Below are 18946 nucleotides of genomic sequence, written 5' to 3' on the forward strand. Positions count from 1 at the left end.
GCTCAGCTCGATCACTCCGGCAGCAAGAACTCGTCCTTCCACAAGATGGAGCCGGTGGTTTACGCAGACATCCGGAAGAACTAGAACGATCAGACTGATCCTGATCAGTGGGTTAGTACTGGACTGATGATTCCTGACGTCACGTGACCAGAGACTCTTTCTTCTGTGTGTGTGTGTGTGTGTGTGTTCATGTCAGTGTCTCCTGTGAGTTTCTACAGTAAAATAATGAGGATGTAGATGATGAATCCCACCACAAAACCAAACTAATTAGATTCTGTGCAAGTCCTGTGGCATTATTGTCACCGCAGGTCCTCATTAACACTCGTTAGATTCTCGTTACTGTAGTACAGTATACTTGTTTTACTGTCATGCAATGCTTATTCAATGCATTTAAATCAACATAAACACTACAATGATTAAATATGATGCTTTGCATTATGAGATTAGTAGTTGTGCAGGTGAAAATGTGCTTATTTTACATTGTTGACTATTCAATTATTTTTGTAAGTTTTATTTTATTTTCAAATTAAAGGTCAAGCTTCGTTTTTTTTGCACATTTCACCACAAAATCAAGCAAACATGATCATTTGCATAGAGAAAATGAAGCCTTTCTTTAGGACCATAAACTGATTTGTGACGTTATTTTAATGATAATTAAGAAACCCTCTCACGACTGCATTATAGTATAAATATTACTGTAAATGTTTTATTTTAAAATATCATGATGTATAAATACTTAAATTGCCATTTAAGTAATATATTTTGAGAGCGATGGCAGAAAATGTGCTTATTTTACAATTATTTTCGATTTTAATTTCTATTTCACCACAAAAACAAACTTTCCGTCGAGAAAACAAATTTTTTTTTTGCGAGCAGAATTCCATGATTTTACATTACATTAAAAATACTAGTGTAATAGTTTTATTTTTTTATAAACTGTGGTATGTTATTATTTGCGATATGAATGGTCCCAAAGATAAGCGTCGTTTTTGGCTGGTTGTGTGGTGTGATTGACAGCTGCGTTTGCATGTAACTGACGTACTGACATCAGGGAGCATGATGGGTATTTGTCACATAAACACTCCAGAAGCTGCCGAACAGAGGTAGTGTGCATGTGTGAGCGGTTAGACTAGTTAGTTTGTTAACATGACCGCACTAACGTTCTCGTGTAGAAACGCCTTCAGTGTTAGTGTAGTGATCTAGCGTGTGTACAGCGCCTCAAACACTCCGCACTCATTCCACTTTCATGTCTTACGGTTTTTAAAATGTGCATTTCGTGTGTCATAACTGAGGTTTTGTTTTTAATTGTGACAGTTCTGACACTTTTGAGCACTATTGAGCATTAACCAAAATCTGCCATGACTGACGGATCATTCCTTAAGTTTCCGATGCTGGAGTCGTTTCCATGTGTTTTTTTTTGTTTTTGTTGTTGTTGAATAGATGATTATTTTTTTTATTTGAGAACTGCAGACATTCCATTCCTGTCGGTACTTGTCTGATTTTGTACTGCGGCTGCAAATCCTGCACTGTTTCTGTTTCTGACTCTGACTGCAGCACTATTGTGTCACATGATCACATGTTAACTGGAACACTGTGGATAAGAGTGCCTTCATCAACTAACTCTTTCACACTTCCTCGTTTTATTGGCCTTTTGTATATGAAAACAGCTGTATCTGTTTAATTTTATACATGCATATATATATAAATATATCAAACCGAATGAAAATGTCTGTTTTGTGTGTTTGTGTACGTGTGCACCAGTCATGTGATTCTTTCAGTCATCAGAGTAAGGATTTAATCACAGTTTACATGCATACATCATTCTTTCAAACAGACATGTTTGTATGAATTGAATATAGATTCATATTTATTAGCACTATTAATGTTATTCAGTCAAGAGCACTGACAGATTTTCTCTCTCTCTTTTGTTTGGTCAACATTAATGATGGACAGCAGCAGGCTTATTAGACTGCTGTCACTTTAAGAGCAAATGCACGGATCTAATACACTGATACGCATCCAATTACTGTTTACATTCACTTAAAACATAACCGACTGTGTTTATGTGACGTTTATGGACATTTTGACAATTATGTGCATATTTGCCCATTCAAGCACCAAAAGACGTGAAAGAGAACTGATGTCTGAGAGGCGGACTGAATTCAGCTTTCACGTCGTCACGCTTTTTCAGATTCGTCATATATCTGCTCTTCTCTTTCTCCCAGACATTTACATTTTTGAACGTTTCATGAGACATGCTAACTTATGTCCCGCCGGGTGGATCAGCACGCTACAATTCTACAGCGCACGACTCCATCACTTCCAAAATCCCTCCCTAACAGTTTCCTCTCATTTTTATTCATTGACGAAAATGTTGATTTCAATCATAGTTTCATTTTGTCATACAAAACTGTTTTTTTCATTATCGTCTTCACAAAATGTCGTTGATGAAAATTGACACTGCTAAAATGTCTTCATTTCAGTGTTTTCAACCATACTGTAAATATACTGCATTATATTATATGTTTCAACTTGAAACTGCTTTCATGCCCATTTTCTGACTAGGAAACTCTGACTAGGGATTTACAACTAGGAAACTCCGACTAGAAAACTCTGACTAGGAATACAACTCGACATGTTCATGTCCATTTTCCGACTAGGAAACTCTGACTAGGGATTTACAACTAGGAAACTCCGACTAGAAAACTCTGACTAGGAATGCAACTTGACATGTTCATATCCATTTTCCGACTAGGAATCTCTGACTAGGGATTTACAACTAGGAAACTCCGACTAGAAAACTCTGACTAGGAATACAACTCGACATGTTCATGTCCATTTTCCGACTAGGAAACTCTGACTAGGGATTTACAACTAGGAAACTCCGACTAGAAAACTCTGACTAGGAATGCAACTTGACATGTTCATGTCCATTTTCCGACTAGGAAACTCTGACTAGGGATTTACAACTAGGAAACTCCGACTAGAAAACTCTGACTAGGAATGCAACTTGACATGTTCATATCCATTTTCCGACTAGGAATCTCTGACTAGGGATTTACAACTAGGAAACTCCGACTAGAAAACTCTGACTAGGAATGCAACTTGACATGTTCATGTCCATTTTCCGACTAGGAATCTCTGACTAGGGATTTACAACTAGGAAACTCCGACTAGAAAACTCTGACTAGGAATGCAACTTGACATGTTCATATCCATTTTCCGACTAGGAATCTCTGACTAGGGATTTACAACTAGGAAACTCCGACTAGAAAACTCTGACTAGGAATGCAACTTGACATGTTCATATCCATTTTCCGACTAGGAATCTCTGACTAGGGATTTACAACTAGGAAACTCCGACTAGAAAACTCTGACTAGGAATGCAACTTGACATGTTCATGTCCATTTTCCGACTAGGAATCTCTGACTAGGGATTTACAACTAGGAAACTCTGACTAGAAAACTCTGACTAGGAATGCAACTTGACATGTTCATATCTATTTTCCGACTAGGAAACTCTGACTAGGGATTTACAACTAGGAAACTCTGACTAGAAAACTCTGACTAGGAATGCAACTTGACATGTTCATATCCATTTTCCGACTAGGAATCTCTGACTAGGGATTTACAACTAGGAAACTCCGACTAGAAAACTCTTACTAGGAATGCAACTTGACATGTTCATGTCCATTTTCTGACTAGGAAACTCTGACTAGGGATTTACAACTAGGAAACTCTGACTAGGAAACTCAGACTAGGAATACAACTCGACATGTTCATGTCCATTTTCCGACTAGGAAACTCTGACTAGGGATTTACAACTAGGAAACTCCGACTAGGAAACTCCGACTAGGAAACTCCGACTAGGAAAATCAGACTAGGAAAATCAGACTAGGAATACGACTTGACATGTTCATGTCCATTTTCCAACTAGGAATCTCTGACTAGGGATTTACAACTAGGAAACTCCGACTAGAAAACTCTGACTAGGAATGCAACTTGACATGTTCATGTCCATTTTCCGACTAGGAATCTCTGACTAGGAAACTCAGACTAGGAATACAACTCGACATGTTCATGTCCATTTTCCGACTAGGAAACTCCGACTAGGAAAATCAGACTAGGAATACGACTTGACATGTTCATGACTAGGAAAATCAGACTAGGAATACGACTTGACATGTTCATGTCCATTTTCCAACTAGGAATCTCTGACTAGGAAACTCCAACTAAGAAACTCCGACTAGGAATTTCCAACTAGGAAACTCCTACTAGGGAGCAGCAGACTCTGATTAGGAATACGACTTGACGTCCATTTTCCAACTAGTAAATTCTGACTAGGAAAATGATAAAATTAGCACCCTAAAAATGCGATGACTTCTTTACTGCTGTTTTTGACGCATGGACGTCATCCGTGTTCGTCACACTTTGGTCAGAGTGGCAAAGATGCTGTTAATGTGTTGAAGTGTGTTTTCAGAAAGAACAGAAATCATGGAGCACACGTTTATTCTGGCCTATTCATTGGGAAAATCTTGTTAAAGCTAAAATGATATTTGGTGTCTCATTTTCGACAACCATATAAACATTCACTTCACTATCTAGATAGTTTGCTGACGATTCTGGAATTTCGGTCAAATACAGGCTATTTTCACAGTGTATAAAACATACAGTACGCTTCAAATGATTATTAAATTATGTAAATGATTTATATAAAATTATTTATTTTAACATCAAATGGTTTCCTATTAGAAAATATGACTTGTTCTATAATGACTATAAATTTCTGACTAGGAAACTGGTATTTACGATAATAAGCACATGAAGGCCGCATGAAGCGCATCACTAGTATTGTGTTTACATCAGGTAAAGTTTGATCGCAATATCGCCTAAATCTCATTATAACCTCATTATGAGGGAGCATCATGTAAACTTGAAGGGTTACTAGGAAATAATTTGAGTGTCATTTGGGAAAAACCTCTTCATCTGAATTTGGATAGAGCAGGAAATGTTCCGGGTCTGACAGAAGAATGTTTTTGTTGGAAATGACCCTTCAGTTCTTCAGTTTGACCGTTTCTATATCAGATGCTTTACATGGAATCTCTTTATTCTTCAAAGCTTTTAAAGAAACACGAACACAACAATCAAATATGACAACCATTCACACACGATACGTGGATCAGTTCCCTTCAGTGTAGAAGTGAACAATGTTATCTAGAGTTACTTTGAACTGGACTAGATGTGATTTCATGACATTAAACAAATTACAGCTGCTCGAATCTCCTTCTGCAGAACGATGGTAATCTGAGTCGCTGCATTCTTCACGGACTGTAAAAACAATCATTACAGAGTTTGCTCGCTTCTTCAGGGGAAGAATTTACAATGTCAAGAATGTGTATCTAGTCCTTCTCTGGAAACGTTCATCACGGGTCTCTGACTGGACACGAGTTCATTCACAGCTGTAATCTAGATGAATAAAGAATAGTTTCAACCTCTTTGAGATAAAGCATTTACTTTCAAGTTAAAATGATTACAGTAATTTAACAAAACAATCTTATGTTCACAGTTTGGTTATTTCAGTTCATTTTATTTCAAGTAATGCTTTTTTGATGGTTTTAGTTTCAGTTTTGGTTGTTTTTATTCTCTCGTTTAAAAAGGAAGAAGAATTCAGTGGAAGAACATGCATGCTTTAGAATGTCGTCACATGTTTACAATATTTCCCTGGAATCTTTCATCACGGGTCTGTTTTGAGTTCTTCGCTTTACAGCAGGAATTTGATCTATGAGTTAAGATAAAGAAAAGTTCATATTTCAGTCATTTAAAATGGTTTCGTTATTTCATATGCGTTCACGTCATGTCGTAATTACCGTATTTACCAGATTACAACAGGTAAAAAGTCGAACAGTTGAACATCCTCGTGAACGCTTTGTAAACTGGGAATTTTCGGAGAGTTCCGACTTGTACCACCTGACCGCCGCAGATTCATTTTGCCGTTTTTCAGTTGCCATAAAAGCTCTGAATTGAACGTATCGTGGTCTGCTCGTAATTACGACATGGTGTGAATGCAACGTTTCATTGTTCAGTGTTTTATTTTTTAAATTTGCATGATTTAATTATTAGTTTTTTTGACTTCATGAACCCCAGTTGAGGAAACCATTGTTCACATACTGAAACTGATAAATATTTTCAAATATTTAAAGCATCTGCATTTATCGGGGATCTCAGTTCATGTGATGACGAGTGTCATCATTTCATGCTTTATGTAAAGCAGTTTGAGACAAAAACTCAAGCAACATAAAATGATACAAACTTTATTTAAACACGTATAACTTTACAAACACAAAGAGGTTAAAATCATTCACAGTATGAAGTTTTTCAGTTTCACATTGGGATTTCCAGCAGTGAGCGACACAAACCAAAACCAGATAAGTGTTGTTTTTTGCTTGCGATTCCACCAACAGCAGATGGAAACATCATCAGATTACAGTTTATAACCAACATTATGACTGTTAAATTCATGTGCATTTCAGAGATTTTCATGATTGTCAGTCGAGCGTGTCATGATCTAGCTGAACTAGACGCCTCAGTTATAGTCCATGAAGAGCGTGTGTCCGTCAGAGTCGCTGCAGAACGGTCACACAGCCGTGATAACTCAGGCAGCGCGACAGCGGCTTCTCCTCCGTCAGTCTGCCGCTCACTGGATCAAACGCCCAGATCTGATCGACGGCAGCGGAAGACTCGTTCCGACCGCCGACGACATAAACCTTCCCGTCGCACACGGTCAGTCCGCAGCCCTCCTGGAACACACACACGGGTCAGTGACATGTTTCATGCATGCAGTGAGAGACGTGCTGACTGTACTATTACAACATAAACATGATCAAAGTTGTACATAAATATTATTGAGTATGATGTGAAATTATATCTCGGTCTTTCAAAAGAAATGTCACCTTTAAATCATAGGGTCTTTCCTACAGTTTGGTGGATTTTGTGTCCCCATAAAACAGAAAATGTTAATCAGCTTTCATGTCACATGGGTTTCCAAGCATTGATGTTCCCCAATTAAAACAAATTACCTAAGAATACTTTTTGAAGCCCTTGACAGGCAAATTCGAATGTGCCGATCAGAACTTCACTTGGAAATATATACTAATCTGTATTTCAAAATTAGTAATTTTGAGTCTTAGTATATACGTTTACTTAATTGCATTTTTGTCAAAAAGACTTATTGTCACATGCATTGTTATAAATGTGTAAAACCTTTTTATTGGTTTGTCTCTCAAACTCCATCCACCCTGTTACACTGGTGCTACTTGCCCTTTAAAATCTTAAGAATGCCTTAAATCACATGACTATACAGAAGTGACATCATTCATCATAAACCTAAATCAATCCTAAACTTTTCTCTATTCTGCTTGTTTTTTTAGAGGACTTATAGTGACTAATAAAGTATAACACGTCCACCCTGTTATGTCAATTTATACTGGACATCAAAATGTTTACTTTTTTTGAAAACAGATTTTATATATCTATTAAAATTCTTCCTAAATGTTAATCTTCTGCAACCACGTTGTTCTTTCCAAGCTAGTAATGGGCTTCACAAGCTTAAACTGTCCGCCCTGTTACACGTTGCATTATAAATATTGTAACAGGATGGACAAATTCTATAGAATGTTAGTGTGAAATTTTTAAATATTTTTCCAACCTGTTAGATTGCTGCTACTTGTCCTTTAAAATATTAAGCATATTCCCTAAGTCACATGACTTGCTAGAAGTGACCTAATTTCATTGGAGGGAAAGCAACTCTGGGAACAAAGTGTCAATCATAAACTTTTGTCTATTTTACTTATTTTTTTAAGAAGACGTACAGTGACTCTAATAGCATAAAGCATAACACGTCCACCCTGTTGTGTCAACTTATACTGGACATGAAAATGTTTGTTTATTTTTTTAAAAATAGATTTGATATACAGGTGCTGGTCATATAATTAGAATATCATCACAAAGTTGATTTATTTCACTAATTCCATTCAAAAAGTGAAACTTGTACATTATATTCATTCATTACACACAGACTGATATATTTCAAATGTTTATTTCTTTTAATTTTGATGATTATAACTGAAAACTAAGGAAAATCCCAAATTCAGCATCTCAGAAAATTAGGATATTGTGAAAAGGTTCAATATTGAAGACACCTGGTGCCACCCTCTAATCAGCTAATTAACTCAAAACACCTGCAAAGGCCTTTAAATGGTCTCTCAGTCTAGTTCTGTAGGCTACACAATCATGGGAAGACTGCTGACTTGACAGTTGTCCAAACGATGATCACTGACACCTTGCACAAGGAGGGCAAGACACAAAAGATCATTGCAAAAGAGGCTGGCTGTTCACAGAGCTCTGTGTCCAAGCACATTAATAGAGAGGCGAAGGGAAGGAAAAGATGTGGTAGAAAAAAAGTGTACAAGCAATAGGGATAACCGCACCCTGGAGAGGATTGTGAAACAAAACCCATTCACAAATGTGGGGGAGATTCACAAAGAGTGGACTGCAGCTGGAGTCAGTGCTTCAAGAACCACCACACACAGATGTATGCAACACATGGGTTTCAGCGGTCGCATTCCTTGTGTCAAGCCACTCTTGAACAACAGACAGCGTCAGAAGCGTCTCGCCTGGGCTAAAGACAAAAAGGACTGGACTGCTGCTGAGTGGTCCAAAGTTATGTTCTCTGATTAAAGTAAATTTTGCATTTCCTTTGGAAATCAGGGTCCCAGAGTCTGGAGGAAGAGAGGAGAGGCACACAATCCACGTTGCTTGAGGTCCAGTGTAAAGTTTCCACAGTCAGTGATGGTTTGGGGTGCCATGTCATCTGCTGGTGTTGGTCCACTGTGTTTTGTGAGGTCCAAGGTCAACGCAGCCGTATACCAGGAAGTTTTAGAGCACTTCATGCTTCCTGCTGCTGACCAACTTTATGGAGATGCAGATTTCATTTTCCAACAGGACTTGGCGCCTGCATACAGTGCCAAAGCTACCAGTACCTGGTTTAAGGACCATGGTATCCCTGTTCTTAATTGTCCAGCAAACTCACCTGACCTTAAGCCCATAGAGTTTGCTGTGAAGAGGAAGATGCGATATGCCAGACCCAACAATGCAGAAGAGCTGAAGGTCACTATCAGAGCAACCTGGGCTCTCATAACACCTGAGCAGTGCCACAGACTGATCGACTCCATGGAGCCCCAACTCAGTATTGAGTGCTGTACATGCTCATACTTTTCATGTTCATACTTTTCAGTTGGCCAAGATTTCTAAAAATCCTTTCTTTGTATTGGTCTTAAATAATATCCTAATTTTCCGAGATACTGAATTTGGGATTTTCCTTAGTTGTCAGTTATAATCATCAAAATTAAAAGAAATAAACATTTGAAATATATCAGTCTGTGTGTAATGAATGAATATAATATACAAGTTTCACTTTTTGAATGGAATTAGTGAAATAAATCAACTTTTTGATGATATTCTAATCATATGACCAGTAACTTTTTCTATTAAAATTCATCCCTAGCTAGTAATGGGCTTCATAAGCTTAAACCGTCCACCGTGTTACACTATGCATTGTAAATATTGTAACAGGGTGGACAAATTCTATTGAATGTTAGTGTGAAATTAAATATTTGATCAGGATTATTAGGTCATACTAGCGTGAGCTTAACCAGTGTGTCTGACTGACAGACATGTTCTCAAACCTGCTCAGTCCAAACCGTAGGAACGACCCGGAAGCTTGTTTCCACCACAGAATATAAAAATCGACTTTTTTTCCCCACACTGTTATATCTCGCAGTTCTGAGGGGAAAAATTCATGAAGGTATAAACCAGTAATTGTGAGAAATAAAGTCGCCATTACTTTATTATTTTTGCTTTCTGTGGCGGAAACAAGCTTCTATAGTTACTTGTAGCTGCTTCGTAATTATTTGTGAAATTTACCATCAATTTCTGAGTGAAAACTGTTTCTGCACCAGTGTGTTTCCAGCGCAGTGTGTGTGTGTGTGTGTGTGTGTGTGTGTGTGTGATGACACGAGTGTGTGTTCTGCTCACCAGTTTGATGGGCAGCGCTGCAGCTGAACTCCAGCAGTCTTTACTGGGCGAGTAACAGAAGATCTGATCCAGCAATCCTCCGGTCACGTAGATGCATCCGTTGAGTGTGACGGCGTTGATGGAGCGCTGAGAGAACGGACAGTTCGCCACATACGACCATCTGTTCATCACCGGGTCGTAACACTGCACCTGTGACAGCACTGCGATTAACACTTCATGGGGTTCAAAAGACTCTTCAGTGATATTAATCTGACTGAACAAAACTTGATCTGAATAATGACTCTGCTTATAGAGATGAATAGAACTTGAGTTATTGAACTAAACTGGATCAACAAGAGTCTTTGGGTTATTCTCACCTGGTTCGTGTTGGCGTGTTCGCTCACGGCTCCTCCGATGACGTAGAGTTTCCCGGCGCAGCTGCTCAGAGCGGCAGAACTCACGGGCATCAGCAGGTCGGAGACGCTCGTCCAGGTGTTCTCATGCGGACTGTAACACTCCACGCTGGACAGACGCTCACGGCCGTTATAACCACCGATCACGTACAGCTACACACACACACACACACACATGAACATCTGCTGTCGCTCAGCGAACGAGTCAAATGAGCATCTGAAAGAGCCTCACCTTCCCACACATGGACACCATCTTATGCCTCCATCGGCCTTTGTTCAGCCCGCGGACACGGACCCACTGATTGAGCTGCGTCATGTAGCGCCACACGTCTGCGCTGTTGAGCTGCCCGCCTGCAAACACACGCCACACGCGTCACGCTTCATCTCACAAACCTTCTGACAGACGGACAGTTTGCTCTTCAGTTTATTTTAATAACTTCACGTTCACATGTTCACGGTTCATTTTGATAGATCAAATTCTGCTTTTTTTATAGTAATATTATTTATATACATGCAGAAGTTGGCCGAAAGATTATATTTCAATTGTTTTGTCATTTGGACTGTGATACATTTAATTTCATAAGAAAATCATAATGCTGCTGCTGAAACAACTCTTAAAGGATTAGTTCACTTCTGAAAAGAAATGAAATTCCAGGATTTTTCTCCATATAGTGGACTTCACTGGGGTTCAACGGGTTGAAGGTCCAAATGTCAGTTTCAGTGCAGCTTCAAAGAGCTCTACATGATCCCAGACGAGGAATAAGAGTCTCATCTAGAGAAACCATCGGACATTTACTAAAAAAATACAAACGTATATGCTTTATAAACACAAATGCTTGTCTTGCTCTGCTCTGTGACGCTCCACGCATGACGTAATCATGTTGGAAAGGTCACGCGTGGAGAAAAATCCTGGAATGTTTTCCTCAAAAACCTTCATTTCATGTTTATTTCAAGACATGAACATCGTGGATGACACAGAGGAGAGTAAATTATCAGGAAATTTTAATTCTGAACTGAACTAATCCTTTAAAAATAAAGGCTCCAAAAGAGGGTTTTCGTAGCGATGCAAAGTATTCTATTTTCCATATATTAAACAATGCAGTAAATGGTTCAATAAAAATAATGCATCAAATTACTCAAAAATGTTTTCAGTTTGACACTCATTTGAATGAATTTCCCAGAAGATTGAAGAGGAAAAAAAAAAACGTTAAAAATGATGCAAATGTGAATGTAAATAAAGTGGACCTGGCGCACATTATTTTGTCAAATGCAGTGTGTGTGTGTGAGTGTGTGTGTATTCATACACACACACTGGAGTAAACTCAGTAAATGGTGCATGGCAAACGCGTGACAATGATGTTTTGGGTGAACTAACAGAAGGCCGCGATGACACGAGAGATCACAATCACACATGTTTATTTACAGATCGGACCCTGATAGGACTCTCTGGAATCACGTGTCAAAACATTCCACTCTGATGCCGGAGCTGATAGAGTAACACCGAAGACGGACCCGATTACAGCTGCAGGACGGAGAACGTGAGGACATTAGAAGCGTAATGGACATCTGTGATGATACCTGATAAATAAATGTCGTTCTGGAGTTCACAGGCTGCAAACTCAGATTTGGAGTATCCGGGCAGAACGTTGGCTTGGAGCCATTCTCCTGACGCCAGACTCAACTTCTCCATGAAGGACAGTCTGGGGAAACCGTTCTTATCACAGCCGCCGATCACGAAGATCATCTCGGCCCAACCAGAGCTCCTGAAAACACATAATAATAATAATAATTCAGTGATGTGGGTTTAAACGACACTTCATATCCAGTGATATTATTGATATGATTGACTGCATCATGAGAACAAAACCTGAACTGATTTGATCTGAAAAACAACACTGTTATCGTCTGTAGATCTGCTTTAGTTTAGCTGAAGTTGAGTTTGTTTCATAACTGGAAGCATTGGAACAATTATTGCAACTTTATATCTCACAAAAGTCAGAAATGCAAGCTTACATAGTTATTGAACTGAACTGAATCAAGTGAATAATTACATTATACAGCAAAAATCATGTTCTTCCTCTGTATTTTTGTCTTAGTGATGGCCGATTTCAAAACACTGCTTCATGAAGCTTCGGAGCGTTATGAATCTTTTGTGTCGGATCGCGTGTCAAACTGCTGGCGCACCAAAAATATTCTCGTGGCTTTATAATATTAATATTGAACCACTGTACTCACATGAACTGATTTAAATATGTTTTTAGTACATTAATGGATCTTGAGAGAGGAAATGTCATTGCTCAGGCCTCACTGAGCCATCAGATTTCATCAAAAATATCTTAATTTGTGTTCTGAAGAGGAACGAAGGTCTTACGGGTGTGGAACGACATGAGGGAGAGTAATTAATGACATACTTTTTAATGAACTAACCCTTTAAAAATAAATGAAACAAGAACATTCAAACCGTCAACTCAGTGTGAACACAAGTGTATTCTCTGAGAAAGATTGTCTCAGTCAGTATGTATTTTAATAATGTTAAAATGGCGTAATAGGCTCCTTATGAATTTGATTATGTACTTGTCGTCAGGATTGCCGGGTTTTCACAACAAAACCCGTCCAACTGCTACTCAAAACAATGGCGTTTCAGTCAAACAATCAAGTTCCAGGCAGGGTTCCCCTGGTAAAATTCGCTACTCGGGGGCTAAATATCATGTTATTCAGGTTCGTTTCAACAGTGTAAAAGCAGCCCAATTCCGCGGGAAAACCGCAGACTTTCATTTCTAATTTCATTAGCAGTGCAGCGCCTGCAGAGAGACTCCGCCCACACGCTCCTCTGATTGGCTGATTCTCTTCTCGTAGTTGCGTCGCGTCTGGTGTGGACAGACGCTACTTGTCGTTGGAATCTTGTTGTATCGCGTCTGGTTGGTTTTAAGTTATTATATATATATATATTTGACTTAATTTTTCAGAAAACAAGAATTAATATCTTAAGTTATATTGCTTCTCATGTAAATGTATCTTTACTGTGTGTTCAGTGATAAAAATACTTTTTATACAGTTATACAGTCTTCTACAGTTGTTTACAGCTGAACTCGTTTCATAATTGATGAACTTTGTGTCCCTGTTCATCACAGTGAAGCTGCTTTGAAACCGTATAAAGAACGCGCGAATAACGCTAGCTGGACTCACCGGCGGGGTTTGGTGCGCTCCGACTGCACCTCTCGTCCGTACGCGTGGTACATGCGCGCCTCCTGCAGCAGCGGCCTGATCTCCCTGCAGTCCAGCACCAGCTCGTCGGCCTCCAGCGTGCCGGCGAAGAACGCCGGATCCAGCAGAGGGAGACGCAGCTTCTCCAGCAGCTCCCGCAGAGCCGCTTTCCTCTCGGCCGGCCGGTGCTGGACCCAGCGGAGCACGGCCGTCACCAGAACCTCCTCGCTCACCTGCAGCCGCTCGCAGGCCAGCAGCTCCAGCACCCGCGCCTTCTGCAGGCCGAGGAACTCGTCGTGCTGCAGCACCTGCTGGAAGTCGCGGTACAGCAGCGTCTGGCACTGCTCCTGCAGCGGCTGCAGGAAGTACGAGCTGGCGAAGTCCATGAGGCCGAGGCAGTTGGAGTGGCAGACGCGCTCCTGCAGGAACTGCACGCAGGCTCTGGAAAGCACGGACACTTCCAGAAGGTCGGCGGCCTGGAAGAGGCTCTCCACGTTCTCCTCGTCCAGCTTCAGCCGGCCCTCGTACATGAAGTCCAGCAGCTGATCCATGGCCTTCCCGGAGATCCCCTGCAGCTCGATCACCGTCTGCCGGCTCTCCTGGAAGCGGCTGCTGAACATGGAGCGGAAGTACTGGCTGCTGGCGCAGAGCGAGGCGCGGTGACACGGGAACTCGCAGCCGTCCACCTGCAGCACCACGTCCGTGAAGGTGCCGCTGCGTCTGTAGGCGTTCAGCACCTGCAGGATGTGTTCGGCGTGACACGAGCCCGAGCAGAAGCCGACCTTTGACCTGCTGTCTATCAGCTCGCCGTTACTGCCGAAGCCCATTCTGGGACGACTGTCGGAGCAAACGCACCTGTTAGATGCTTTGTGTCTTATATGTCAGACTCAAACGATTATTAAAGTTCTTCCTCAGTGTTTCTGTCTTGCTTTGCATCATAAACATTATTAAATCAAGATACATTTACTGGAGAAACTAAATTATTGAAGATATTAAGAAATGTGTTATGAAAAATGCATCGATTATGAAATGAGTTTATGCGTTAAAAATGCAGAAAAATAATCTTTAATCAACGGAAAAACAAGTTATGTTTATGTTCTTGTTTAAAGCACAAACTCACTTCATTTTTCATTAAACAAGACTTCATATCTTCAGTCATTTTGCTTCTCCAGTAAATGATTTAAGAATGTTTATGATGCAAAACAAGAAACACTGAGGAAGAACGTCATTTTTTTGTGCATTGTATACAGTTTTTATTCATTTTTATTTTATTTTGTTTCACTTTAATACAGTTTGCACTCAGAAATTGCACAAATAATCACAGTTAACGTTGAATCAAAGGTGAAAAATAGTATAATATATAAACTTAAAAGATACATTTTTACAGTGTATATAAAGTTAAACTAAACAGACAGAATGTAGATGATTAGAATTATTTCTATCGTTTCTCACCTGAATGAATGAAGCTTGGTGAGTTTCTTCAGTCAGATCAGCATGAAGTCTGAGCGCAGCTCCACCTGACACACATATTTATACCTGTGGGGGCGGAGCTTAAGCAGCTCATCTACGTAAAGGAAACTGGAGTCTTCCTATTCCCATTAAACCAACTTCCCTTCCCGGTTCTCTTGTAGTGCTTCACTGTAAACAAGTGCGGCCACATTCTGACCTGTCATATAAATCCGTCGGCTGTTTATGAGGAACTCTGGTCAAGTTTTGATCGTTTATTGTAGAATTCATAATAACACAAATGGGGAATATTCATCTTTAACTGTTATAAATGATGGACCTTTGTGAAACAGGCTGGTTTCGAGGTCATTATAACACATTCTTGTGTGTACATTGAGCAGGTGTTTCTTTATCTTCATGAAATCTTTAGTTTCATTATCAGTCCAGGTTGGTTGAGATATTCACATCATGAAACAAACAAATGGCACTCTAAAGCAGGAAATGATCCGACTGTGTTTTCAACAGCGATATTAAAGCTTATAGACATTAAAATGTTACATAAAAAGTGAATTAAAAACATGAAGTTGTGTTCCTGTTCTGCAATTTTACCACAGAAATTTGATGTTAATAAGAAAAATCAAAATGATCAATTCATAATTATCAGATAAAAAGTCTTAATTCATAATGACGACATACAAAGTCATAACATTAAAAAGTCAAAATGATGATATAAAACGTCAAAATTATGAGATGTCATGATTATTATGACAAACTTTCAACTTTTTAAGTCATTAGGTTAAAGAAATTCAGAATGTTTTTTTTATCTTGTATATAAAATTCTTAATTCGTGGCTTAAATCTCCGCTAAGCTTTCCTCTTTTTCTTGCTGAATTTAACTCCTTTTTTCATCCCTCAGATTTATAAATAACAACAAAAAAAAAAAAAAAAGTACAAAATTTTTGATGCATTATGATTTTTGATTTATTTAAAGATGTGATTTAACCTAATTATTGTGCTTTTCTTTTCTTTTATTATTTCATATTGATGTATGCAAATTCAGGATATTTTTTTCTGTTCCTCCTTTAATGTATGTAATGTACCACACTTTATTTCCCTGATCCTGTATGTATGTTCAAATTTTGCAATAAAAAAAAAACTTTTTAAGTCATTATTTCGACTTTTTATGACTTAGTAGCTATATCATCGTTACTACTTTTTATAATAATAATAATTATAATAATCATAATAATAATTTACAAAAGCGCGATTTTTCATATGTGGTGAAAATCGTCTTCTATACTTTCTAATTAAAGAGAACTTAGCCGGGCATCATTTACTTAAGGCGTTTCTCAATGTCAAGGAAGGATCCTCGGAAGCCAGAATTTCGAGGATGCTACGTCATCGACATCCGTTAAAGGACTGTTCCAATGTCGAGGATCCTCGGAATTTCAATAAAAAATATCAACTTCAATGTAATGTCAAGTATTATGACAGAATTCTAAAAGCCATACCAAGTTCTTTGAGAGCAATGGTTAGAGAAGACACTCGATACTCTGCCGTCTCCCCTGTCCTTAGTCAGTTCTGCATTGAAGGTTTGGATTTTTGTGATTTTAAATGTAACAACAAAGTAATTAAGAATCTTCTGATTAAAGAATATTATCCCAACCCAGTAAAAAGGTTTTACATACTTAAGGACTTTGAAGTGGAAAAAATTAAGAAAATAAGGAAAAATTACATTTCATTTCCACTCCCACCTAAAGTAAAAGAAGTCAACTTCAAAATCTTAAATTAAATCTACCCAACAAACAAATTCTTGAGATTGAGATTCAATTTCGATCTAAATAATTGTGTCTTCTGTGTAGAAAACATTGAATCGTTAGAACACCTTTTCTTTTACTGTGACCCAGTCCAATTTTTTTGGAGAGAAATGCAGAGCTGGCTAATGTCCAGGGAAATTGTATTGTCTTTATCTGTGAAGACAATTATTTTTGGTGTTTTTGATGAAAATAAGAATGTGGACTTTGTATTTAATTCTCTTTTGTTAATTGGTAAGTTTTTATTTATTTATTTTATTATTTATTTATTTTTTACTGCTTTTTTCTTGTTTTGTGGCTGTATCTATAATCTTAGCTATGTTTTGTATGGTATTGTTATTGCTGATTCTGCTCAATCTTTACTGCAGTATACGAGAATATGCTTAACTGGTTAATGCCTTGTGTGTTTGTAATTATTTTCATTTAATAAAGGGGGGGAAAAAATCCTCGGAATTTCAAACAACGACTCCTGCAGAAAAGTCTGGAAAGCGTCAAATGTTTCTACTTTTGCAGCGCGGAGAGTGTAGCCAATCACAGACATGTCCGTTGATCTTTAGAACGCAATGGCCAGTTAGAGGCGTTTACGTTAGAATCATCTTACCGCTCAAATCCTCTCAGAGTTCGGTTCAGCGCGGACTCTCCCCTCTCATTGTAACTAAAGAAAGTGTAAATAAATAAGAGATTTATTGAACAGTGTAGACAGATTAAAACAAAAGTTGTGAAATCTCAAACGATGACAGTTTTTAGCAGATCGCATTTTCGCGCTTTCGGAATTTGAATAAAAGCTTGTTTTTTTAGAGGATCAACGGTCACTTGTTCAGTTTCGGAAGTGACGCGGATTTTCTCTAAACTGAAGTGATTGACAGTCATAATCAATGAATGGACCGAACAGAAATATGTCAAATAATGTATTCAGTGTAAATGCAGACTAACATAAACATATTGGAATTTTAACATTTGTAAAACTAATAACTCGTAAAAATCTCGTCTAAATCTCTCACTGTAGGGTTAGGGTTAATTGTGTTCCTGTGACGGTGGTGATCAGGAGCCATTCTTACATGTAATGTTATGAAATGTCCGCTAGATGGAGACGAACGCCGTCTGTGTGAACAGCCTCATTAGCATCTGTTAACATAAACAAGGCATCTTGGTTTTAACTAGTTTTGTCCATCGAGTGATTTGCATCATAAGTGTTTTATTTATCTACTTGTGAACACTTCATGACACTGTGTGGGACTTCATCATTACCTGCACTACATCCGTTTATTATGTCTTGTTTATATTGTTCTTTATTGTGTGTTACTTTATATGCCCTTTTACCCGTCGTTTTTTTAATGTATGTTTCTCACCTGTAGATGGCGCTCTGGTCCAAGTGGTACTCACTGCAGAGTGAAATGAGTCCAGCTCCACCTCTCTGGATGTCTAAAGGGAGGAGGGATAGAGTTGTAGGTGGAGTTATGGTGTGGTTGGATATGATCTCAACCCATAAATTACACTGGCTCCTCCCCGCTGGAGGTCCATAAGCTCCGCCCATTAGCTCTGCAGTCAGCAGCCTCTCTCTGGTGTGGAATAAGAGATAAAGATGCGTCATTAGCCTGACATTTCCTAAAAAGGTTAACCTAAACAGCTAAGAAAAAGGAATTTTGTCTTAATAGACAAAATAAGAATTTCATTGTAGCTACTGAAGTAGGCCTAAAGATAGTGAATCTTGAAAAAAAAAGAAAGAAAAAAAGTGCGTTCACTGACAGCGAGTGGCGCGACCCGACAAACGAACAATTAATGCGTTTTTTCCTCATATTTTTTTTATTTGACTTAGTCTGCCATTAGCAAAATATTAACTATTTTTTATGTGTTCTGTTGACAATGGTTGTATTATTGTTCTACACAACTGCATATTATGAACATGCCAACTCTGTTTGGTTTCTTCTTTGACTCGACAGAAGACCAACTAAACGGGAAAAACGGAAATAAAAACCAAAAGTAAAGCGCCTGAGGAAAG

At 38.7% G+C, this 18946-nt stretch overlaps 2 protein-coding genes across 4 annotated transcripts in view; one reads left to right on the forward strand and one right to left on the reverse strand.

Moving 5' to 3' along the window:
- Positions 1 to 1743, forward strand: part of LOC137028464 (myelin protein zero-like protein 1) — a 10737-nt gene extending 8994 nt beyond the window's left edge. Inside the window, exon 6 of the mRNA XM_067397267.1 lies at positions 1 to 1743. This exon is cut by the window's left edge and continues 15 nt beyond it. Within this exon, the coding sequence (XP_067253368.1) occupies positions 1 to 84 (84 nt within the window). The 3' untranslated portion in view covers positions 85 to 1743.
- Positions 1744 to 5862: 4119 nt separating this feature from the next.
- klhl35 (kelch-like family member 35) lies at positions 5863 to 18436 on the reverse strand. Of its 3 annotated transcripts, XM_067398921.1 has the most exons (9): positions 18297 to 18436; positions 17549 to 17602; positions 15141 to 15326; positions 13671 to 14525; positions 12063 to 12247; positions 10717 to 10835; positions 10449 to 10637; positions 10093 to 10281; positions 5863 to 6797 (listed from the first exon to the last, which is right to left on the reverse strand). In XM_067398921.1, exons 4-9 carry the CDS (start codon positions 14513 to 14515, stop codon positions 6615 to 6617), a joined length of 1710 nt encoding a protein of 569 aa, XP_067255022.1. In that variant the 5' UTR covers positions 14516 to 14525; positions 15141 to 15326; positions 17549 to 17602; positions 18297 to 18436; the 3' UTR covers positions 5863 to 6614. The 3 variants fall into 3 exon arrangements, with proteins under 3 accessions (XP_067255022.1, XP_067255021.1, XP_067255023.1); XM_067398920.1 differs by having other exon boundaries at positions 15141 to 17602; XM_067398922.1 differs by lacking the exons at positions 15141 to 15326; positions 17549 to 17602; positions 18297 to 18436 and having other exon boundaries at positions 13671 to 14722.
- Between the last annotated feature and the right edge of the window lie 510 nt (positions 18437 to 18946).

Source organism: Chanodichthys erythropterus, chromosome 10 (assembly GCF_024489055.1).
Source record: "Chanodichthys erythropterus isolate Z2021 chromosome 10, ASM2448905v1, whole genome shotgun sequence".
Classification (NCBI taxonomy): Eukaryota; Metazoa; Chordata; class Actinopteri; order Cypriniformes; family Xenocyprididae; genus Chanodichthys; species Chanodichthys erythropterus.

Bases quoted from the DNA above. Each gene is read 5' to 3' on its own strand.
- klhl35 (XM_067398921.1), bottom strand. From the start codon at position 14,515: ATGGGCTTCGGCAGTAACGGCGAGCTGATAGACAGCAGGTCAAAGGTC. The intron at 10,638-10,716 runs GTGAGGCTCTTT...GTGTGTGTGTAG, and splicing joins TGGTGTCCATGTGTGGGAAG to CTGTACGTGATCGGTGGTTA. The intron at 10,282-10,448 runs GTGAGAATAACC...GTGCTGTCACAG, and splicing joins AACACGCCAACACGAACCAG to GTGCAGTGTTACGACCCGGT.